This window comes from Chelonoidis abingdonii, chromosome 2 (assembly GCF_003597395.2).
Source record: "Chelonoidis abingdonii isolate Lonesome George chromosome 2, CheloAbing_2.0, whole genome shotgun sequence".
NCBI lineage: Eukaryota > Metazoa > Chordata > Testudines > Testudinidae > Chelonoidis > Chelonoidis abingdonii.
In genome coordinates this window covers 284,207,182-284,229,053 of record NC_133770.1, presented here as the reverse complement: position 1 = coordinate 284,229,053, position 21,872 = coordinate 284,207,182, and the positions used below count along the sequence as shown (strand labels likewise).

The 21,872-nt window shown below is 38.4% G+C and overlaps 1 protein-coding gene across 8 annotated transcripts in view; it reads left to right on the top strand.

The window, feature by feature from the left end:
• The window catches only part of ASAP1 (ArfGAP with SH3 domain, ankyrin repeat and PH domain 1), a 374,925-nt gene that overhangs the window by 247,933 nt on the left and 105,120 nt on the right, over nt 1–21,872 (top strand). For 5 of the 8 annotated variants that reach the window (XM_075063243.1, XM_075063248.1, XM_075063242.1 and 2 more), the window contains 4 exons: nt 1,229–1,358; nt 2,186–2,271; nt 4,693–4,768; nt 10,978–11,082. In XM_075063243.1, coding sequence (XP_074919344.1) covers nt 1,229–1,358; nt 2,186–2,271; nt 4,693–4,768; nt 10,978–11,082 — 397 coding nt within the window. The remainder of the gene's footprint in view (nt 1–1,228; nt 1,359–2,185; nt 2,272–4,692; nt 4,769–10,977; nt 11,083–21,872) is intronic. The other 3 variants (XM_075063244.1, XM_032762910.2, XM_075063246.1) reach the window with 1 other exon arrangement.

Here is a 21,872-nt window from a genome sequence, read left to right as displayed (position 1 = left end):
AATGGCTCTGGGAGCATTTATACAATTTAGCTGGGTGTGGGGCTACACATGTTGTTGTGCTGAGTGATAACAGTACGCAGAGGGCTTTTCTGTTTGTCACTAGCAAAGTATTGTGAGAGACAGCCCAGGCTGGAGAGTTAAGGGGGCACTGCGGTACCCCAGTTCCATGTTGTACCCTGGGGATTCTGTCACAAGTTCCAAGACAAATCCCTGAGGAACTCCACTAATAATCTCCCTCCAGCCTGATATTTCTATATGGCTTGTTATAGTCTCACCTCTAACCAATTCCTTACCCACCTTTCAGTTCTTGTATTTATCCCCATTGTCTTCAGTTTAACTAATAATTTCCCATATGGAATTGTATCAAATGCTTTACTGAGATCTAGGGAGGATAGAGCTACTGAATTTCCGTTATCTAGAAAATCTGTCATCTTCTTAAAGAAGGATCAGGTTGGTCTGGCACGATCTATCTTTTGTTGAATTTTATCTCAATTACCATCAATTTTGTTCTCAAGCAAGTCTCATCCCAGACTCCCAAATGGACCCCTTCCACTTCAATTAGGGATTAGCTTTGATGTATGCTTCCCCTCCTCCCCAATCCCAGTCAACACAAAGGTCATTCTAAAGCTGAAGTTGGATCATGTCAAAATGCTTCTCCTTGCTCCAGCTTGGCTGAAGCAATGTTGGTTGTCCGACCTTCTCAGTTCTGTTGGTTCAGCCTCCCATATTATTTCCTTTTCATCCCGACCTACTGACTCAGCACCATGGTCAAGTTAGCACTCTGCATCTCATGGTGTTGATGTTACATGACTAGATGAGGAGAGAGCAACAATGTTCAGAAGCTGGCTGACGGATGTTGCTTAACAGTAGGAAGCCTCCTGTTATTACAGCTTATTGGGCCAAGTGGAGAATTTAGCCAATGTTGGCCTGCATTCAGGACATTTTGGAGTATCTATTACACCCTAGTCTTCTGGTCTCTCATTCAGTTCATTGATGGCTCACTTAATAGTGATCTCAGCATTTCATCTGCAAGTCAGTTCTGTCAAATCACAAGATAGTATTAAGGGAACGTGTTCAAATATGTAGAGCTTAAAAAGATGGGAGAATGTGTATTTACAGAGTGGCTATTTTGCCATCATGATGTTATACAATGTATGTTTTAGTAAAATTACTAGATCTCATGACAGTGAAATAAGTTTCCTGAAATCTATTTTAATTATAATTGCAGCACAAAAATTGAAAAGGAAAAAAGAGAACATGCAAAACAGCACGGGATGATAAGAACAGAAATAACAGGAGCTGAGATAGCAGAAGAAATGGAGAAGGAAAGACGACTATTTCAGCTGCAGATGTGCGAAGTAAGAAACAACTTTTACCATTTAATTATGTGACATATTTAATAGAAGTGTCCTATGGATCCTATTAAAGAATGATGATGAAATTCTCTTGGTGGTGGAATTGGAAAATGCATTTGGCTGTCAAGTGGCTGAACTATATTAAAGATTCTTGTTCTGGAAATCCTGTGCAAGACATAGCTTCGCCATCATCTCATTTTGAGTTTCAGACCTCTGTTTAGATTGTTAAACTAAGGATCTTGGGCTAAAGAAAGCGTAGTAAGCAAAATAGCTTTCTTGGTCTTTAGATGCAAAGGATTGTTGTTCAGGGTGTCTTTTGATATATTGTTCCTAAAATTAGGAAATATTTGGTTGAGAATCTGGTGATGCCTGTTAAACTGACATGTTAGTTCAATCAATATTAACTGATGATGATCGCTTCTAAAATATTTACTAGTAACTTTTAAAATAGTTCTCTTTATATTCAATTTGAGGAGCAATCAATTAGAATTCAATAACAGTCTTATTTTGAAGGAATGCACTAATTGTAATGTGATGAAAAGGCATATCTTCCTACAATATGAGATGAAAAATAACTCCTGCAAATGGCAAACTTGTATTAGAAATTGTTAAAATTAGTTCATTTGAGAGTTCTAAAAACATACTAATTTATTTTGTATATTCCGGTTTTAATCATTGTGTTGATTCAATGTTCTGTAAATCAGCAAGGTAACCACATAGATCATTATTGAATTAGTTGAACAGACTGGACACGGAAGCTCTCCTGTTTGAATATAGCTGAAGATCTAACATACAAATATCATCAGCAAGTTTTGTTTTTATTTCAACAGTATCTCATTAAGGTTAATGAAATCAAGACAAAAAAAGGTGTGGACCTTCTACAGAATCTTATTAAGTATTATCATGCACAGTGCAAGTAAGTATAATGTTTTAGATCATTAAATCCGATATTCCAGTTAAACAAATGTTTCTCTGCCTCCTTTTGCTACATTGTCTTGATGGTGTCTGTCTTTTGATGGTGGATCATTGAAGCATTTGAGACTTTTCTGCAGAATAAATCTGACAACAGAAATGTGAACATTGCCTAGCTTTGACTCAAGTCCAGGTAATGTCTATTCCAAGCAGACTGTTAAATTGAGCCATTCTGAATACTTAATAATCAGAGCTGTCTATGAATTGAGAGCCAAATCCTCGTCCCATTGAATTTGATTTTAAAACATCAATATAATTCAATTTTTTAAAAATAGGTTTTTAACTAGTCCTTGATGGGGGCAAAGTAATATGCTTAAGAACCTGGAATAGACAAAGAATCTAGAACGGCAGCTTTCCTTGTTGTTTTATCTTTACTTTGTTGTATTCTGCAATATTTTTAGTAAACTAAGGTGTAACCTGCTATCATTTTTTAGTCCCCAAACGTTTGAAGCACTGTAGTGAAAACTTAACCATCTTAACATAGTTTGGATTATAGTGGTTCTTATTGTTGTTGCTTCAGTTCTTCATGAATTCGCTTGAATCATACCAACAGTAAAATAACTTTTGAATACAACTGAAACTGCCACCAGATAATCTTAAAATGAAACTTGTAAAAATACAAAATATCTTTTATATTTGATTTTAAGCAATGAATTACAGAATTATTCAGTTTAACTATTTAAAAAACGATGCACATTTTTACAGTGAATATTCAGTTTTTCAGAAAGAATATTGAAATACTTCAGCAGGCCCTTCTCACAGATTTTACTTCTGTGTTTTCTTTTTGTTTTTGTTTTTTTGGCATCAGAAATGTTCAGCATAACTGTGAAGTATTGCATTTAATATCACTAGGGTAAAGTGACTGGACTGCAGTAGAATACATTCTCTCTCTCTTATGTGTAACCATAATTCTTACTAGTAAAAGAGCTTGAAGACAGTGTTTTGTAAGGCCATATCAAATTTGTATCTTTCATTTCTGTTCCGAGTGTCTCACTCTGTGGGAGTGAGAGGGTTTAGGGGTATTTTTTTGTATTACTCAACAGTGATCCATCAGGTTAATTAGGGAATAGCTTTGACTGGTCCAAATACTGCTCTCTCTAGTCCTCCTCCAAGTGGAAAGATGGTGACTACAATGTGACCAACCTAAATAGAGATTCCACAGGCGAGTAAAGAACTGCTTCCTTCAAAAAGAAAAGAGGGAACCAGAGAGAGAGGTAGGTCTAGTGAAAAGGCAGCATAGCCCTCTAGTGCTGTGGAGGAAGCAGATTTTAACTCTTAAAGCAGATGGAGCTGGAATGTAATGAACAGGTAACTTGCTTACTTCTACATAATAATTAATATTTACAAGGCACTTTTAATCTTTTTTACAAACAAGTAATCCTTTCAGCATCCATGTGAGATAGGTAGATAAGTGGTAAATTATATCAGTGTTTACAGATGAGAGCACAGAGGCAGACTTACCAAAACTAGACTTTAAGATGCTTTTGTCTTGAATTGATGCACAAGATGAGAGAGATCTCATGTGCAGCTATGATATGTGTGTGTGTGAGAGAGATTGATTATGGGAATTGCTAAAGAGAAAAATGTTTACTAGCAGTAATAAAATAGAACAATCAAATTTCTCTCTATTGATGTTGGTATCTAGGGGTAAAAGTCAATGTTAAATCTCTTCTGACAGAAGTGGTAGGGAGAGTATGCCATTGACATCTTGAGATAAATACACTGATTAAGAGCCTCTCTCTCTGGTGGATAGATTAGGGACTGTTTCCCAGAGCTTTTGATTTAAAATAAATACTTAGTTGACAGAGATTAAAATTGTGTTTATCTACAGTGGTTTGTATGTCCTATGTCTAGCTGTCAGTTGATGTATCCAGCAATGCAGTTTGAGTGAATGTGTACGGGGGTTTGTAGAGTTTCATATGTGTAGGCTTTTGCAGTGTGTGTACTGTGTGAACTTGCTGTATTGTACATGACATCACTGTATACTCTAAAGTCTGAAATGCTACAACTAAATCAAAATTGTATGCAAAAGCAGCTTCAAGATTAACTCAATTGTAAAATTACGTGTATTTGGGCATACTGTATATTCATGCAGCAAGGGATATTTGTAAAGAATTAAAATATAACATTCAGGTCTTTAAAGTGCTTTAAAATTAGAGCTATATGGAAACTATGTTCCATCAGATGGGTTCAGACAACTAGTATTGTAAAGTAATTTATAGGAATATTTACAGGAATATTTTTTTGTTTCTGTGTGAGGGAGGAGTGAGTGTAAATTGTGTATAATTTTCAATGTAAAGTTCAATTATTTTTGATACAAGAAGTTCATGTATTGCTGATAAATCACAAGTATTTTCCATTGTAGTTTCTTCCAAGATGGCTTGAAAACTGCTGATAAATTGAAACAGTATATTGAAAAGTTGGCTGCTGATTTATATAATGTAAGTAATTTGAGGTAGTATAATGTCTGAAAATAGACTGAATTCAGATGAACAAGCAAGAACATTTCCCTAAGTGCTATCAGTAAACTGAAATATCTAAATAGCTAAAAGTATAATCTAACTTCACATTTACACTGTAAAAATAAAAAAGTGTTCCTTCAAGCCTCAGCTGTAACTAAAATTCTGGAACAAGCTATCTTAGTTGTTAGATGGTACTAACTGTTTCCCAAAACCTTCGCATTCTGGAAGTTATACCGTGATTTACTTTGAGAGGAAGTAGTTATCTATTCAGCTGCCAATAGAGGCTTTCAATGTTGTACCATGTGGATAGTACTGGATGGGTGTCCTTGCATCAGATATTCACTAATATAGCACAAATTTTATATGAGTCTGGTTTTCATAATGGACTGTTTTGATAATACAGACTTAATTTGGAATTGTGTACAACACAGCTTTTGATGAGTGAATTGTATAGTTCTGTAATCTCTCAAATACTAATATTGCAAATTATGACTGCTGATTGGGAGGCAAAAAGTGATACAGAATTAGAGCTCAGTGTCACCAATGCAATTTTGTATTTCACAATCTGAAGTCATAAGTTACGTGTACATGGCATAAAAAACTCCATGGCAATATGTCTCAGAGCACTGGGCAATTGACTTCGGCTCATGGGCTCTCACTATGAGACTAAAAATATGAACATAGATATTCCTGCTAGGGTGGGAGTACGAGCTCCTAAGCCCAGCAAGGGAGGAGGGTCTCCGAGTCTGAGCTCCAGAATGAACAGGAACATTTACACTACTATTGTTAGCCCTGTAGTACGAGCCCCGCAAGTCCGAGTCAGTTGATCAACACTCTGACTCACTGCCGCAGCTTGGTTGATTGGTTTGTTTGTTTTTGTTATGTAGGCATACCCCTGGTAATCCCATTTTCTTTTGTAGTTTTAGTCTGGGGGCATAATGTGTTAAAATCTCATTCTGGGAGCAAGATAATGATACAAAAGTAAGGAAGGTGTCATTTGATTTGTAAAAATCTACAAAATCATAATTTCAGTGGTGTCATCTTCTTTGGTGTAATGGTGTGTGTGTGGGGTGGAGACTTACGTCTGCTCTCATATCCCCCAGTTGGTGAAATTTGATAAGTTTCATTGGAAATGGGTCAAGTTGGGTATCGTTCAAAAGCCCTTTCTCCCACAAACACAATGATGCCAAACATGACATATGTAGATATGTATTTGAGAAAATATTTAAAACCCAACATATTTTAATTATACTTCAACACAGGTATGTATTGCTTACATAAAAAAAGGCATGAATCATTGGTAATACTAGAGAAGCTGGCCTGGACATGTTGGACTGAAAACATGTATTCCTCATTGATGTTGTCCTTGTCTAGGGCCTCATTGCTAGCTGTGTGGTCACACTGATCCTTGTACATGATATATACTCTCGCATTTGTAGGGTGCTGAGCATCTGGTCTTTGCATACAAGCATTTGATTAGCTGAAAGATTGATTCAAGAATGCATGGGTGGATAGCTCAGTGGTTTGAGCATTGGCCTGCTAAACCTAAGGTTGTGAGTTCAATTTTTGAGGGGGCCACTTAGGGATCTGGGACAAAAATCACTACTTGGTCCTGCTAGTGAAGGCAGGGGGCTGGACTCGATGACCTTTCGAGGTCCCTTCCAGTTCTAGGAGATAGGTATATCTCCAATTATTTACTTATTTTATTGATGGTATTTCATACTTAACTGATGTGATCAGTCCCTCCTCCAAGACCCATCCATGCCTAATAGGGGAAGGTAGTTTTGGATGTGCTTGATCATCTAGTAATCATTTAATTACTTGATTGTTCTCCCTTTTGGTAGCAGGTATAAATGTACCACTTGTCAGTGGCAGCTTTTCTCTTTCTGCTTCTTAGACAATATCCATCAATGTAGCTCTGCAAGTGTCATAATCTTGGTCTTGAAATGGTAAACTCAGCATATGAATGCTGGCAGCGCACCAGCTTTAATGTTCCAAGTAATAGGAACACATCTTGGAGAGAGATACTGTGATTCTGTTTCCCAGCAGCATGCACAAAAATACAATCTTGTGGAGATATTGGGTACCTTCTCACAGAGAGGACTAGAAAATCTGTGTATTGTGCAAAAATTTGGAGTTTAGTAGTACCTCTCTATTGCATTGATGGCATGCAAGATAATTTTAGCGTTGTCATCCTCATTGAACTACAAAGAAATTCCACTGAACAGTGTGAGGCATCAAGTTCATTATGTCATGAGGCAACTAAATTCTGTGAGTAATTCTTCACATGCTGGAGTGTTTTCCTGCAAAGTATGTGGTTAACTTGTCCTTCGTGTGAGTATGAGAACATTGCTTCTTCATTGTGATGTTGGAGATGTTTGTGGAATCAATTATTTTGAATTAGACTCATGCAGTACCATGGAACCTCTTTTTCTGGTAATGTTTGTAATTGATTCCTTTCATATGTGTCAAACATGAGGTGGACTTCATCATTGGTCCAGTATTTGTTCTTTGGCCTGATAATGAAATGTTCAGTCAAACCTCAGCAGGTGTTAAGTTTCTGGTTTGTCGAGAGCTTGTACCTCAGCCATACCATGTACCATTGCTATGCTGATTGATACCTTTGCCGGCATAAGGCACCAGTCATGTTATCAGTAAGTGTTGCTTAGAAAGACCATGCAAGTTGTGCATTAGTTTGTTTTTCGCCTGGCACGTATGCATTGTTCCTTTGCATTCAATCATCAGTCATGGTACCACGGGGAAGTCATACTTTCCCAAAGTCTCATATAGATCAGTAGCATGCTGAGACCTGGACACAACAAGGAGATGGGTAAACAATGACCTGTCTGTGTTTAGCTCTATAGTAGTCCCTGCCAACTTAAGTCTGATTTTCTTCTTTACATTTGAGGACAGATTTAGTCTATTCTTCTTGATTGGAGTTGATGGACTGATGAAGCCTTGGATTATTCTTTGGGTTTTGAAGGCTTCATACAAGTCATGACTCAAAGAATTCATTCGACTGACATCTTTAGTAATCTCATCACTGAAGACTTGATATTAATGAGCTCCGGTCTGTCATATGCAAATTGGTTTTCGGTGAGAGTAAGATCATCCTTTAGCTTTAAAATTGACGCTTCTTGACGTTTAACAGCACCTAATGAGTTTAGATGATGTTTGGTTGCTTCTGGGGTGTCATCTCAGCCATGCTTAATGTTTCATTTGAAATTCGGTGGAGTTCTTGGTTTGTCAGGAAAACAGGAAAGAGCATTTGGATACTGTTATGCCCACCAATTCCCAACAACACAGCTCTGTTTTCTTGTTTTAGGGCATCATGTGGCCCATGCAGACAGAAGCGGCCAATAGGCAACTTTCTAACAACTAAATTTCCCTTTCAAAATTTCTCCCATATGTCAGGGTCAGACTTTTCTATACCTCTTATTCGGGTTTGGCATCATCTATGGGTCCCTGAAACTCCAACATACTGCATGCAGGACAAAATGCCTTTTTGTAAAATTTTAACAGCTGCAGAGTCTTCATGTTACTGTTGAAGTCAGCTCTTTTTTTTCTGCTTTTTATAGTACCACTTCTTTTAAGGCTATGTGCTGAGATTCATTTCTGTGGATAGGATTGCAAAAAGCAATGTTCGTAGCCCACAGTTCATCTTCAATAAATGCTCTAAGAGTCTTTCTGCTAAATATTTGTTCCTCTTCAATCCCGTTCAAAGCACATATTTCTCTCTATTTAGCTTCTGCATCAGCCATCACCACCACTTTCCTATTCATTAGAGCCTCTGCAAGGCAATTAGTGAACTCCAGTTAAGTTGTACAGTTTGCAGTGGTAAAACCAGTATTTGTTTCTGTTGCTTTTGATGCAACACATTACATACATTCTTGGCATAGTCAATGTGATATGCAGTGTTGTATGTGTGGGTGTCTTTTGGATCAATGCAGCCACTTAACTTTATTTTCCAGGGAATGTTCTCGCTTAGGGTGACTACTTCATATAGTTTCTCAGTTGTCTCATTTATTGAAACTATACTTAATGGATGCCTTTGGGCTTCCAGCTTACCAGAGAAAGAAGCAGGTGTTCTCAAAACATGTGCCATGGGAACTAGTATAAGGTGAGTCTTGCCCACAGCTGGCACATATCCCAGCATCTTCAACTTTTTCCTGATGCTCAATGTACTTCCTCTCCAGCCTTGCTAAATTCATGTTATGGGTGTTCTTATAGCATTTAAAGTGCCACCAAGCATTGTGTTTAACCAGATCCATCACAGTTATATTCTCCAAAGGTTCAGCAATTAGTCAGTACTCTTTGTCTCCCATTAATGCCTAAAGAGGATCAAGACCAAAGTAAAAATAAGGATTTTGTAATAAATTACTTTGGAATTGTAATTAATTATGTTATGTAATATATGTTGTGTAACTACATGCATACCGTTTGCAGATGAATTCCAGTAATTTCTGGCTGGATGCTGACGTCTTAACCAGTGCCTCATTACAACTCTTTTGGCATAATAAATAAAGCTGATAATCAATACCACGGAACCACTTCTTGTTTTGTTGATGATGGCAAATCAACTTGAAGCTCTCCTTCCATTTAGAGTAATCTGTAACCTTAAAAAAATTTAGCAGGTATGTTCTGGACATTAACTGATAACACAGTACTCTCAGTCAAAGGCCATAATTTAATTTCGTGAGGAGTGCATGTTTGACATGCCTTCGGTAAAGTATAATTTTTTATAAAAAAACATTTCTTAATTATATATTTACATAAATGTTCTAGGATTTGTCATATTTGGTACCTTTTTTTTTGTGGGAGAAAGGGCTTTTGAATGATACCCTACTCAACCTATTTCCAACAACACCGTATTATCAAAATTTCTACCAACTAGCGGACCTGGACCTGAGAGCAAGGATAGCAGTGATTCCCTTCTATCATGCTGCAGAAATTGACACTATTGAAACTGAGATTCTGTAGACTTTTACAAATCAGATGACATCACCCTTACCTCTGCTCACAGAATTACATATGCTCCCAGACTGTATGTATGTGGTTGAATGAAACTATTTCCATTTCCACTCCAGTTATAAACCAGCTGTCAAGCTTATTTGAAATATTAAGACTTCAGAGACTAATTTGGTTGTGTTAACTATAATGAACCATTAACATATGGCAAGAAAGTACATACTATCCATTTGCAGAGACTGAAGAGGCTATTTCTCAATATACATTCACTTTGGCTTGCTTTTGAGGTATATGTATATAGAGGATAAATACATAAGGAGCAGACTACTACATGTTGAATTTTCATGGGTGACTGTAACAGCTCTAAGTGGTGGGGTGTGCTATCACAGTCCTTTGCTTATCTCTGGTGCTCCCTGCAGGCTTCTGGCCAACTTTATTGGGTCTTCCTTCAGTGGCTTGGCTTTCCAACCCAGTCACAAAGTCTGAATGAACCCTTTCTGGGGTATTAGAGCCCAGTAACTAAACAGTCTGTTTGCCCTCCCTAAGGTCTTCAGCCCTGGCTCTGGGTACTTTAAATTGGGCTGTTTGTTGAGGCTCCCAAATAAAGCCTGTCCCCGTCTTTGGGGTTTATACATTAGCTGTGGCTGGTAGAGGAACCCAGGCCCAGCCACTATTCTGAGTTCCAACCCAGGAACCCTATACACAGCAGCTACTTACTGCCTACTTTAATCAGTTATTATTTCTCTTGTCCTCTTCCTACCAGAACCATTTTTATCTCCAACCCTATTTCAGGGCCAGCGTCCTTAGGTTCTTTTCTATCTCCAAGCCATAGAGGAGCACTCTTCCTCACTCCTTTGATTTCAGCCAGGAAGACCTACTAAGGCCCTGCTGCTCCTGTAATCTGAGCCTGAGGGCTCTGTTTGGCTTGGCTGTCCCTACCCCTTTTAGACCTTGGAGGACTAAGTTTCTTTAGCTTCCAACATGGCTGCTTCAGTGAGGCCTTACCAGAAAGGCTTGGAAGACCCCCCCCCCCCTTTGCTCCACTTTTTCTTCTATCTCACTGCTTCCTGGGGCAAGCGTAGCAGAGCAGCGGGGCCTCCAGCAGGGGCCATGAAGGCCAAATATATCCCATCACAGCGCTGAATTTGGTGAATTAAAACTTTGAAGGTAAAAGTTGCTTTTAGAAAAGGAAATAATACCAGTAATTTTTCCTTCCACAGATAAAGCAGACACAAGATGAAGAAAAGAAACAGCTTACTGCACTCCGAGACTTGATAAAATCCTCTTTACAGCTTGATCAGAAAGAGGTAGGTAATTTTACATGTGTGTTACTCTCTGGCAGAATGTAAATTGTATGAAGTCTGAGTTGAAAACTGGCTTATATAGGCATAATTTCTTTGTGCAGAACAATTTGTTTGTTTCCTGAACAGTATTCAACAAAAATAACATTCAGGCTATCCAAATATATATCAATACAAAGCAAGGTTTTGGATATTTATCAGATTTCATATGTGAGAAGAGACCCTTCCCCTCCTTCTGCTCCTCAAAAGGAACAGCAAGAAATCATATTACTACTTTTGTGCGATATTGTGATGCTAAGTAACAATATTTTAAGATAAAAATGAGTTCTCCCTTTGGGTATTCTTCCCATGCTGCTGACACAGCTATAATACTAAAGATGGGAAAGGATATAAACCTGTTTTTAAAATAAAAACTTAATTTTTTCAAAAGAAATGTTTACTGTTAAGGCTAGTCCAGATCCTCCTCATCTCACATCTTGATTACAGCAGCAGGACATGTATAATGAAGTTTGGTCTATATGACCGTTACTCCTAACAGGGTCACCTGACCCAACCATGTTCTTAAACCTCATGCAAATAAATATGCCTTCCATCTATGATTTCTTAAAGTCATGTTTTGTATGCTTAGTTGCAGAGAAAGAGTTCTAATTACAATTTGAGCAAAGAATCTTCTTAGTAAATTTTAAAATTAATGTCATTAAGGGCCAAAAATAACAAATATCCATCCTCCATCTAACTATATTAAGAATGTGAAATATTAAATATTTAATTACAAATATAGTGAAAATAACATTAGGACTCTGAAGTTTTCTGTCTTTTTTATGATCAATTATTTCAGTTACTTAATATAGTTATAGTATAGCCCTTATATTGCACTCTGCTGTAGTGTTTTTAAAGCTCTCCATCTCTGGAGTAACCAGTTATGTACCATGCTGGTAGCCAGTGTAATACAAAGCCTTGCTGGCAACTAGTGTTGTACCTCATTGGCTGCTCAGTCTAAATCTAAACATCAGCTGGTATATAGATGTATAAAATTAAAAATAACCTGAGGGAAATCAAATGCAGAAGTGTTGATCATATTCTCTCCAAAACAGTGAAGAACATGATTCAGTTTTAGTAGTTCTAAAAATGTAAAACTCTACCAAATAATCTTCTTTTATTCTTAAATATAGGGTACTAAAAATGGTGATCAGTGGATTGAGCAGATGATTTTGTAATTGCATACATTGTAAATCATGAGCGCCCCCCTTTCTCTAATAAGATACTTATGAAGATTAATGCCTTGGTGGGGATCCTATAATTAGGCAGTATTGCTAATGTTAAATAGCGGACATTGGTAACAGAACAAATGACCATTTTTGATATACTTTATATTGTTAATTTTGTAGGTAGCACACTGAAATTCTTTAGCTGATGTCTGTAGATTGCGATATGATTTCTCAGATGGTTTATTTAAAGTCAGATGTACATTCATAATTTAGTGTTTTTGTAAATTATTAAAAGACAATAATTCTTTCCCGCATCTTCATACTTAACACATTTTAAGTGTTATTTTATAATTGTTGGCTTCATTCACAGAAATGGATTAACGGAAAATGTTCATAAATTTTAAAATAATTTTATAAAGAAATCTAGAAACAGAAATGTTTATTCTTGTTTTATTTTAAGATCTATCTCTAATAAAAGATATAGAAACATTTGACATCAGAATCCCAATATGTTAACAGAGCATAGTAATTCATTCCTGAAATGTACATAATCATCTGTTTTAGTATGCCAGTTTTAAAGTCGTTTGTCAGTTAATCTGAAACAGCTTAGTGTTGTTTTCATAATTTCATAGCATTAGTAATTCTACTGAGAATTAAAAAATAAATATGGGCTACCTTTCTGAATGTATAGCATGCTAAGAGCCGTTATCTTCAAGACGGTTTTCAAACCCTGAGAGGCTTACTTAAAAATGCAACTTGCACTCCTGTATGTATTCCTTATAACAGAGTCACTGGGTATTGCATGTTTAACACCCAGAATTCGTACATGTTTTTTGTAAACAAAAGGATTATGTAACATAGACAATGGATTGAAAGGATAATCCACTAGAGAGAGCATTCTACACATACAGTTGGTGAACTCCTGGTCCAATTGAAGTCAATAGGAAAACTCCCATTGACTTCAGTAATTCACCCAATATGTTCTCCAAGTTTCTCAAAGGTCTTGTTTACGTGCTAACTGCAACCAGAATAGCTCAGTCAGCTGTAAATTCACTCCTTTTGCTATTTCATTGCATGTTTTTGTGTGCACACTTGTATTTCTGACTATATTTGCCTTATTTCAGTGAAATTTAAATTGACAAAAAATGAATAGAAGTTTCATTGCAATATAGCACTTTTATTCCAAGGTATGTTTCTACACACAAAATAACTAAATAAAATGTAAATTAAAACTGATTTAGTTATTCCAGTTGCAGGTACCATGAGTCAAGCCCTCAGACTTAAATAAAAGATAAACACACTTTAATTTTAGAAGTTTGGCTTGAAAAGGATACTTTTAAATTAAAAGGAGGAAGGTCATTATTCTCAAATATTCAGAGAGCTCGGGAGGCATTTACAATAATGAAAGAATACATTGTTTTCAGAGAAAAAAGTTCTGTTTGAATAGATATTGACACCCAAATGGTGTTTTGAAAGCATTTTTTTCCCAAGTTCCTCAATCCCTAATAACTATTTAAGTGAAGCTGAGATGTTCTGTGGAAATAAAAAGATTTGTAGATTTCAGTTCACCAACAATGTCTCTTGACATTGCTCTGCTGCAGAGTCTTGTATTACCTAATCTATTTTGTAGGCCTAAAATGCCCTAGAATTTGCATTACTGCATCTATGAAGAAAATTTCCAATAAAATACAGTAACTCGCTTAATGTTGTAGTTATGTTCCTGAAAAATGCTACTTTAGGTGAAACAACATTAAGCGAACCCAATTTCCCCATAAGATTTAATTTAAATGGAGGGGTTAGGTTCCACGGAAATCTTTTCACCAGACAAAAGACATTATATATATAATACACACACAGTATAAGTTTTAAACAAACAATTTAATACTGTACACAGCAATGATGATTGTGAAGCTTGGTTGAGGTGGTGAAGTCAGAGGGTGAAAGAGGGTGGAATATTTCCCAGGGAATGCCTTACTGCTTGTCATGATATAAATCCCCTCTTTGAACCTTAGAGTCCAAAAGATGGGGTACCAACATGAATTCCCCTAAGCTTAATTACCAGCTTCGATCTTGTAGCGCTGCCACCAACCAGGACTTGGAGTGCCTGGTACACTCTGGTCCCCCCAAAACCTTGCCTGGGGACCCCCAAGACCCACACCTTCTGGATCTTAACACAAGGAAAGTAAACCCTTTCCTTCACCGTTGCCTCTCCCAGACTTTCCCTCCCTGGGTTACCCTGGATGATCACTGTGATTCAAACTCCTTGAATCTTAAAACAGAGGAATTCCATCTCCATCCCTCCCCTCTTCCGCTCACCCAGAGGGAATACAGATTCAAGCTCCATGAATCTAAAACAAAGAGGAAATTTACCTTCCCCCCCCTCCTTCTCCCACCAGTTCCCTGGTGAGTATAGACTCAGTTCCTTTGAACCTTAACAAGGGGAAAAAATCAATCAGGTTTTTTAAAGAGAAAAACTTTTAATAAAAGAAAGAAGAGTAAAGATAATCACTGTAAATTCAAGATGGAATATTACAGGGTCTTTCAGCTTATAGACACTAGAAAGAAAACCTCCCCCCCCCAGCACAATACAAATTAAAATACTTCCAGCAAACTACACATTTGCAAATAAAGCAAACAATCAAAAAGACTAAAACCGCCTTTATCCTGATACTTACTAAAATTAGAACAGAAGAGATTTTCTCAGAAAGATTGGAGGAATCTGCTTACATGTCTGGTCCCTCTCAGAACCCAGAGAGAACATGGACAAAGAACACAAACAAAGGCTTCCCTCCACCCAGATTTGAAAGTATCTTGTCTCCTGATTGGTCCTCTGGTCAGGTGTTCCGGGTTCACTGTTTGTTAACCCTTTACAGGTGAAAGAGACATTAACCCTTAGCTATCTGTTTATGACACTGCTAAATGAACTAGAACAGCTGAGCCCTTAAGGGTTAACATATTATTGTTAATGTAGCCTCACACTCTCAAGGCAGCACAAATGGAGGGAGGGGAACAGCATGACAGACAGAGACTCTCACCTGTGTATGAGAGAGAGAGATGTGCATTTCCCCTCTAAGTACACTGACCCCACTCTAAATACATTGCCTTTTTAAGTAGATCAGCGAGTTGAGACAACCCCTGCTGCCAGCAAGCTCCCTCGGTCCTGAGCCCAGTAGTATCTCCCCCCTGCTCTATGGAGATGGGGTAAGTAGGGGGAGGGAGACACCTTGACATTAGCCCCCCTCTTTCCCCTGCCTTGTACAGCAAACAGGAGGCTCCCGTGAGCAGCTCCAAGGCAGGAGCAGCACATGGCAGTGGGGGGAGGGACAGCTGAGCTGCCTGGCAATTGATAGCCTGCGGGAGGCTGCCGCACAGGGAACATAGGGGAGCGGGGAGCCGATGGAGGGCTGCCAGTCTACCCTGGTTCCAAGCCTCCACCAGCTAGTTCCAATGGGCTGCTCTTTCTGCAAGCAATGGACAAAGCAGGTGGCTGCCAAACAACATTATAAGGGAGCATTGCATAACTTTAAACGAGCACGTTCTCTAATTGATCACAATGCAACAACAAAACCACGTTAACCGGGATGACTTTAAGTGAGGAGTTACTGTAGCTTATACTGTACTCCTAAATACTTAACGTGCTTTGTTAAACTGAGTCCTTACTCATTAGATTTTCACAGCTTTTAAAATATACCATAGCTTTTTAGTCCTTTAATACCCAAATAACATAGCACTCAGCACTCATGAATTAAATGACATTGACACAGGAGATACATGGCTGTGACCTGAACAACCAATTCTTCAACGATCTGTGGGTATTTGAATCTTTACACAATTAAAGCTGGGATTTGTTACTGAAACAGATGGCATGGCTGTTAGAGATTAAGGGCATTTTTCCCTAGCATTACTGCATTGTAGCATTTAACATCAGGAAATTTACAGATTAAATCAGAATGTTACGGCATATGAACTGAAATTGGATTTCCTCTTGATGATTTGTAAGGTTCTGAACTATTTTAAATTGCATCAAAATTCACAAATTAAGGTAACTTTTACGTTCCAAAGTACTTAAGATAGTAAAATTAAGGCCTTGGCTGTTCATAATTAGAGGTCCCATGACACTTTTAACACAAACTAGGTATCTTTTAGCTCTTCTTTGAGTGATTGCACATGTCAGTTCCACTGTAGGTATGTGTGTGCTCCATGCATGGATATCGGAGATTTTTTCCCTCAGTGGAACCTGTTGGGGTGGCTCAAGTGACCTCTGTCACCGTGTGCCACTGTGTGCTGATATAAGAGGAAGCCGCCTCTGGCCCCCCTCGGTTCGTTCTTATCACCAGTCACAGTTAGAGCAGTTCCAGACTGATTAATTCAGTACTTCCCTCGCTTTTCTTTGTATATAGGTGTAAATTAGTAGTTTGTTTTAGAGACAAGGTGGGTGAGGTAATATCTTTTATTGGACTAACTTCTGTTGAGAGAGGTCCAGTAGACCCACCTTGTCTTTCTAATATCCTGGGACCGACATAGGAGGTACAACGCTGCATACAACAACAATTATTTATAGTTAGTTTAGTCAAATTTTGACAATTTTAGGGCTAAGTTTCCATTTTTGGTCTTTTGTTTGACCATTTTTTCCTCTTCTGGTACTGGTACCAGAATGATGCCTCACCTGCCAAGGTTTAAGTCCTGCAGATCCTGCGGAAAGCCTATGCTGCTCAACGACCTGCATTCAATCTGCCTGAAATGTTTAGGAGACTCCCACATCCTTGACAAATGTCACATCTGTAAAGGTTTCAAGCTTAAATGCTTGCTTTTGGAAGCAACACTTTCATCCTCATAGGAGTAGTCACATGGGGAGAACTTCAGTATGGTATGTCCCACCAGAGATGTCTGTGACTTCTCTGTCCTGTTCCCCTGTACTAAAGAAAAAACTCAAACCTTCCTCAGGTGCCATCTTTCACTCTTCTGTGTCATGAAGCGTTTGGGAGAGAGGCCATCATTAGAACACTCCTTGCCTCCAAAAGGGGGACTGCTGCCTCCGGAGCCTGTGCCAGGTCCATTGAGGCCATTCCCTAAGGACCATTATGGAGCAGATGGTACTGATCCCAACAACCCTGGAGGCATATGCAGCCACAAAAGCCTTCCTTAACCTCTTGGTACTGGTATCACTGGCAGTAGTAGGCCTGCAGCTAGTGCCGTGACCTGCTTCTCAGACCTCTCCACACCAAGATCCTGCAGACTTCCGCCCAACCCTCCACAAAAACCTCTCTTGTTGAGAGGAAACCATCCCATGATTTCTCTGGTACCACCATCCCCAGGTTTGGCCTCAGGCTATCTCTCACCAGTACCATCTGGATTGGCCTCTCCTCTGTCAGAAGCATCTGATTCCTGCTCCTCAGATTTAGAGGTGAGGTCCTTTCTGTCCTGCCTGGGACATGGCACATACTGCCCCAGCAGAGTCATTTGGACCATGGGCCATGCAACAGCCCCTGTATTGGCCTCCGGCTAAAGGTCAATGGCCTGGATAAGGATGGATCCCCAAGTCCATGTCATTGGCCATTCTGGACACCACGGAGCATTCCTCCTCTATCAAGGTCATCCTCTCAACCAGAAGGGCAATTGTAGAGGCCACACCAGAAACACTGACACTTAGAACAGCATCCCTGGTACTCAGTGCTCACATCAGTTCTAGGCATCGAAAGCACTCTTCTTAAGTACCGAAACCAGTACCAAGCAGTCAGAACTCACTCATGCAGCCTCTCCACTTCAACTTACGGACCAGTCACCACCTCAGATGTCAGTTCAGCAGATGAGGCTATTGAGCAATCATGGCACTCATCATGTTACTCACCAGTACTGAAGGACTGAGGCCATCCTGATCTGCCCTCCAAACCAGTTTGGATAGTGCAAATTCAGCTGCTCAAACCATGGCATCAACCATTACGATGAGAACGTGTTCATGGTTGCAGTCATCTGGGTTTCCCCTAGAGGTACAACAGACAATCCAAGACCTCCCTTTTGAAGGCTCATCTCTGTTTTCAGAGAAAATGGATGACAGACTTCATAGCCTCAAAGACTCAAGGGAGATGCTCAAATGCCTTGGGATCTGTACTTCAGCAACAAAAAGAAAACAACTGAATCCATGACAGTCATTCAGACACCAGAGTTTTGCTCCCTGATTACAAGATTCATCAAGAAAAATGGGAAGGGGTTATACAAAGTGCCATTCACTGCTCTTCTGTTCAGCATCATTAAGCTCATCCCATCCAGCTGCCTCTTCCAAACAGCCATTTTGATGGGGTAGCCCAGTGCAGTGTGTACCAGCTACCTTAGTTCTGTCTGTTCTCCATATTTCATTTACCAATCCCACTTCTAAGTGCTTGGGCTCACATAACATCAGACCTGTGGGTCTGAAGCACATTGGAATGGGCGTATGCTGAGGTCTTCTGCTCACTTCACTACCACTAAGGCATCTCCCCATTTTCTATTTATTTTAACATCCTTCCCTACACTTTCTAAATCCCGTACCAAAATTAACATCCTTATAATGGAGATGAGGAGCATTTGGTTTCTACAGCCTTGTCTACATTAGAGGATTTTGTTACACATCGTGTTACACACCGTGTGTTCACATGCACACGTCCTTGCAATGTTGAGTAAATATTAACAGCATCTTTGCAATTGCACTTGGAAACACTGAACCCTTTTCCAGCTTTATATCCTGCATTGGTGGAAAGTTCTGACATTGCAGCTCTACCATTATAATTGGTGGTCCATGATTCTTCTGCAACTGTAGGCATGGTGTTTCTTGTATTATTAATTATTTTCTTGTTTTGAACTACTGAAGGTTTGTAATTTTGTTCATAGGTTTTCTATATTATAAGATGCAATCTTAAAGCTTTTCTTGTTTGGAGGAAAGAGTTTTTTCGGAAATACCAATGCCATTTAATTTTGTGAAATATCTGCTCTTTTATAGATTAAAAAATGCTAAATTTACAAAATTCGATTTGAAAGAAAAAGCATCTCTCCTAATGAGGATTGCTGCATCTCCTATACTTTCACTTTGAGATGACATGTGATGGAAGCTGTAATGTCACCACATTTGAAACAACCTGCCTACTGTGAATGTTTCGTATTTTTTAACATAGAGACTTCTATTAGCTATTTTTGTTCATTTACATCTTATCATTTATTTTTAAAAATTTGACCAACAATCTAGCTGTTTATAGCTAGTCATTATGATCACATCTCATATGATTTTATTTACCCCTACCCCTCTTGTCTGATTTGTTACTTCCATTGGTTCCATCTTGTCTTAGAACAGTGTCTGTCTTACTTTGTTTGCTCAGTTCTTAGCACAGTGCTGCTCCAATTCTGATTGAGGCTTTGGGTGCTACTGCATTGCCAGTAAATACTGTTTTACAATTATTCAGTTGTTCCATTGTTCTAGAAGCTGGGAATGGGTGATGATTACCTGTTCTGTTCATTCCCTCTGGGGCACCTGGCATTGGCCACTGTCATAAGTCAGGCTACTGGGCTAGATGCACCTTTGGTCTGACCCGGTATGGCTGTTCTTATATATGTTGCAGTGATGTAAATCTTTGTGTTGACATGTACTAAAATCTTAACTGTGCACACCCAAGGTATACAAGCTTCACATCACCCACTTTGCCAAACTGCGCCCTCCTGATTTGACATATATGCACCAGATATACACAATTCTTATCACTTGGAAGTAGTTGTAGAAGAACAGGGTGAGGAAGCAGAGTAAAACTGAAGTGCATCATCTGAGGTATATAGTAGTTGGAGTAATTTTAAGGTGTGTGATTGTGGATAGAGAAGAAGTTATATAAAAATTAAGACTTTTGCTTAACTTTTCACTTACTTGCTTTTGTAGCTTTATTCAAGTATGTTATGACTGCATCTAACTGCTTCACAATAAAGCTTTAAAATAATTTAATTACATTAATAAAATAGGTTTTAAAAATGTTTTTTAAGAAATATAATTTTTCAGCCAAAAACACTGCATGGTAACACTTTAAGTAGCTAATTTTCCATAATTAGTTCCAGTTCTCTGGAGATTAGGATACAGTTGTTATGAACATTCAAAAATTTATAAAGAGTAGGAGATGCTTAGGTAAAACCTTTCAGCCTTTTAGTCACATGAAAATAATATCTGTTCATTTGCATAGTTTCATCAGAAATCAATGACATTCTTCACGAGTAGAGATTACACACATAAATTCATAACTGAATTGTTTTAGTTTATAAATCCCTCTCCACCAAGGAGTTCAAATAGCAGAATAAACAGCTAACATGCAATAAAACTTGAAAGCAGAAGAAAAATTTAAAAATTCTGAGTGACAGTGTTATTAGTGAGACAAGATGGGCGAGGTAATACATTTTATTGGACTGTTGGTGAGAGAGACTAGCTTTTGAGCCACACAGTGCTCTTTGTCAGGTCTGGGAAGGCTACTCAGAGTGTCACAGCTAAATGCAAGGTCGAACAGATAGTTTAACATACATAGTTAGTACTAGGGCTGTTAAGCGATTAAAAAAAGTAATCACGATTGATTAAACAATAATAGAATACCATTTATTTGAATATTTTTGGATGTTTTCTACATTTTCAAACATATTGATTTCAATTACAAACCAGAATACAAAGGGTACATGGCTCAATTTACATTTATTTTTTATTACAAGTATTTGCACTGTAAAAAACAGACGAAATATAGTATTTTTCATTCACCTAATACAAGTACTGTACTACAATCTCTTTATCATGGAAGTTGAACTTCTATGTAAAAAAAAAACCTGCATTAAAAAAATAAAACTGTGTAAAATTTTAGAGCCTGCAAGTCCACTCAGTCCAACTTCTTGTTCAGCCAATCGCTCAGACAGACAAGTTTGTTTACAGTTGCAGGAGATAATGGCGCCTGAAAATGAGAACAGGCATTCTTGTGGTACTATTGTAGCCAGTGTCACAAGATATTTGTGTCAGATGCGCTGAAGATTTCTATGTCCCTTCATGCGTCAACCACTGTTCCAGAGGACATGCGGTCCATGCTGTATGATGAGTTCTGCTCGATAAATATCCAAGCAAGTGCGACCGACACATGTCGTTTTCATTATATCTGAGTCAGCATGCCACAGCAGATAGTGATTTTCTTTCTTGTGTTGGGGTTTGTGTTTCCGCACTGAAGTGTTGCTCTTTAAGACTTCTGAAAGCATGCTCCACACCTCATCCTCTCAGATTTTGAAGGCACTTGCAGATTCTTAAACCTTGGGTGAGTGCTGTAGTTATCTTTAGAAATCTCACATTGGTGCCTTCTTTGCATTTTGTGAATCTGCAGTGAAGGTGTTCTTAAATGAACAACATGTGCGGGTCATCATCCAAGACAGTTATAACATGAAATATATGGCAGATGCAGGTAAAACAGAGCATTGGACATACAATTCTCCCCCAAGGAGTTCAGTCACAAATTTAATTAAACACATTATTTTTTTTTAACGAGCCATTATCAGCATGGAAGCATGTCCTCTGGAATGGTGGCCAAAGCATGAAGGGGCATATGAATGTTTTAGCATATCTGGCATGTAAATACC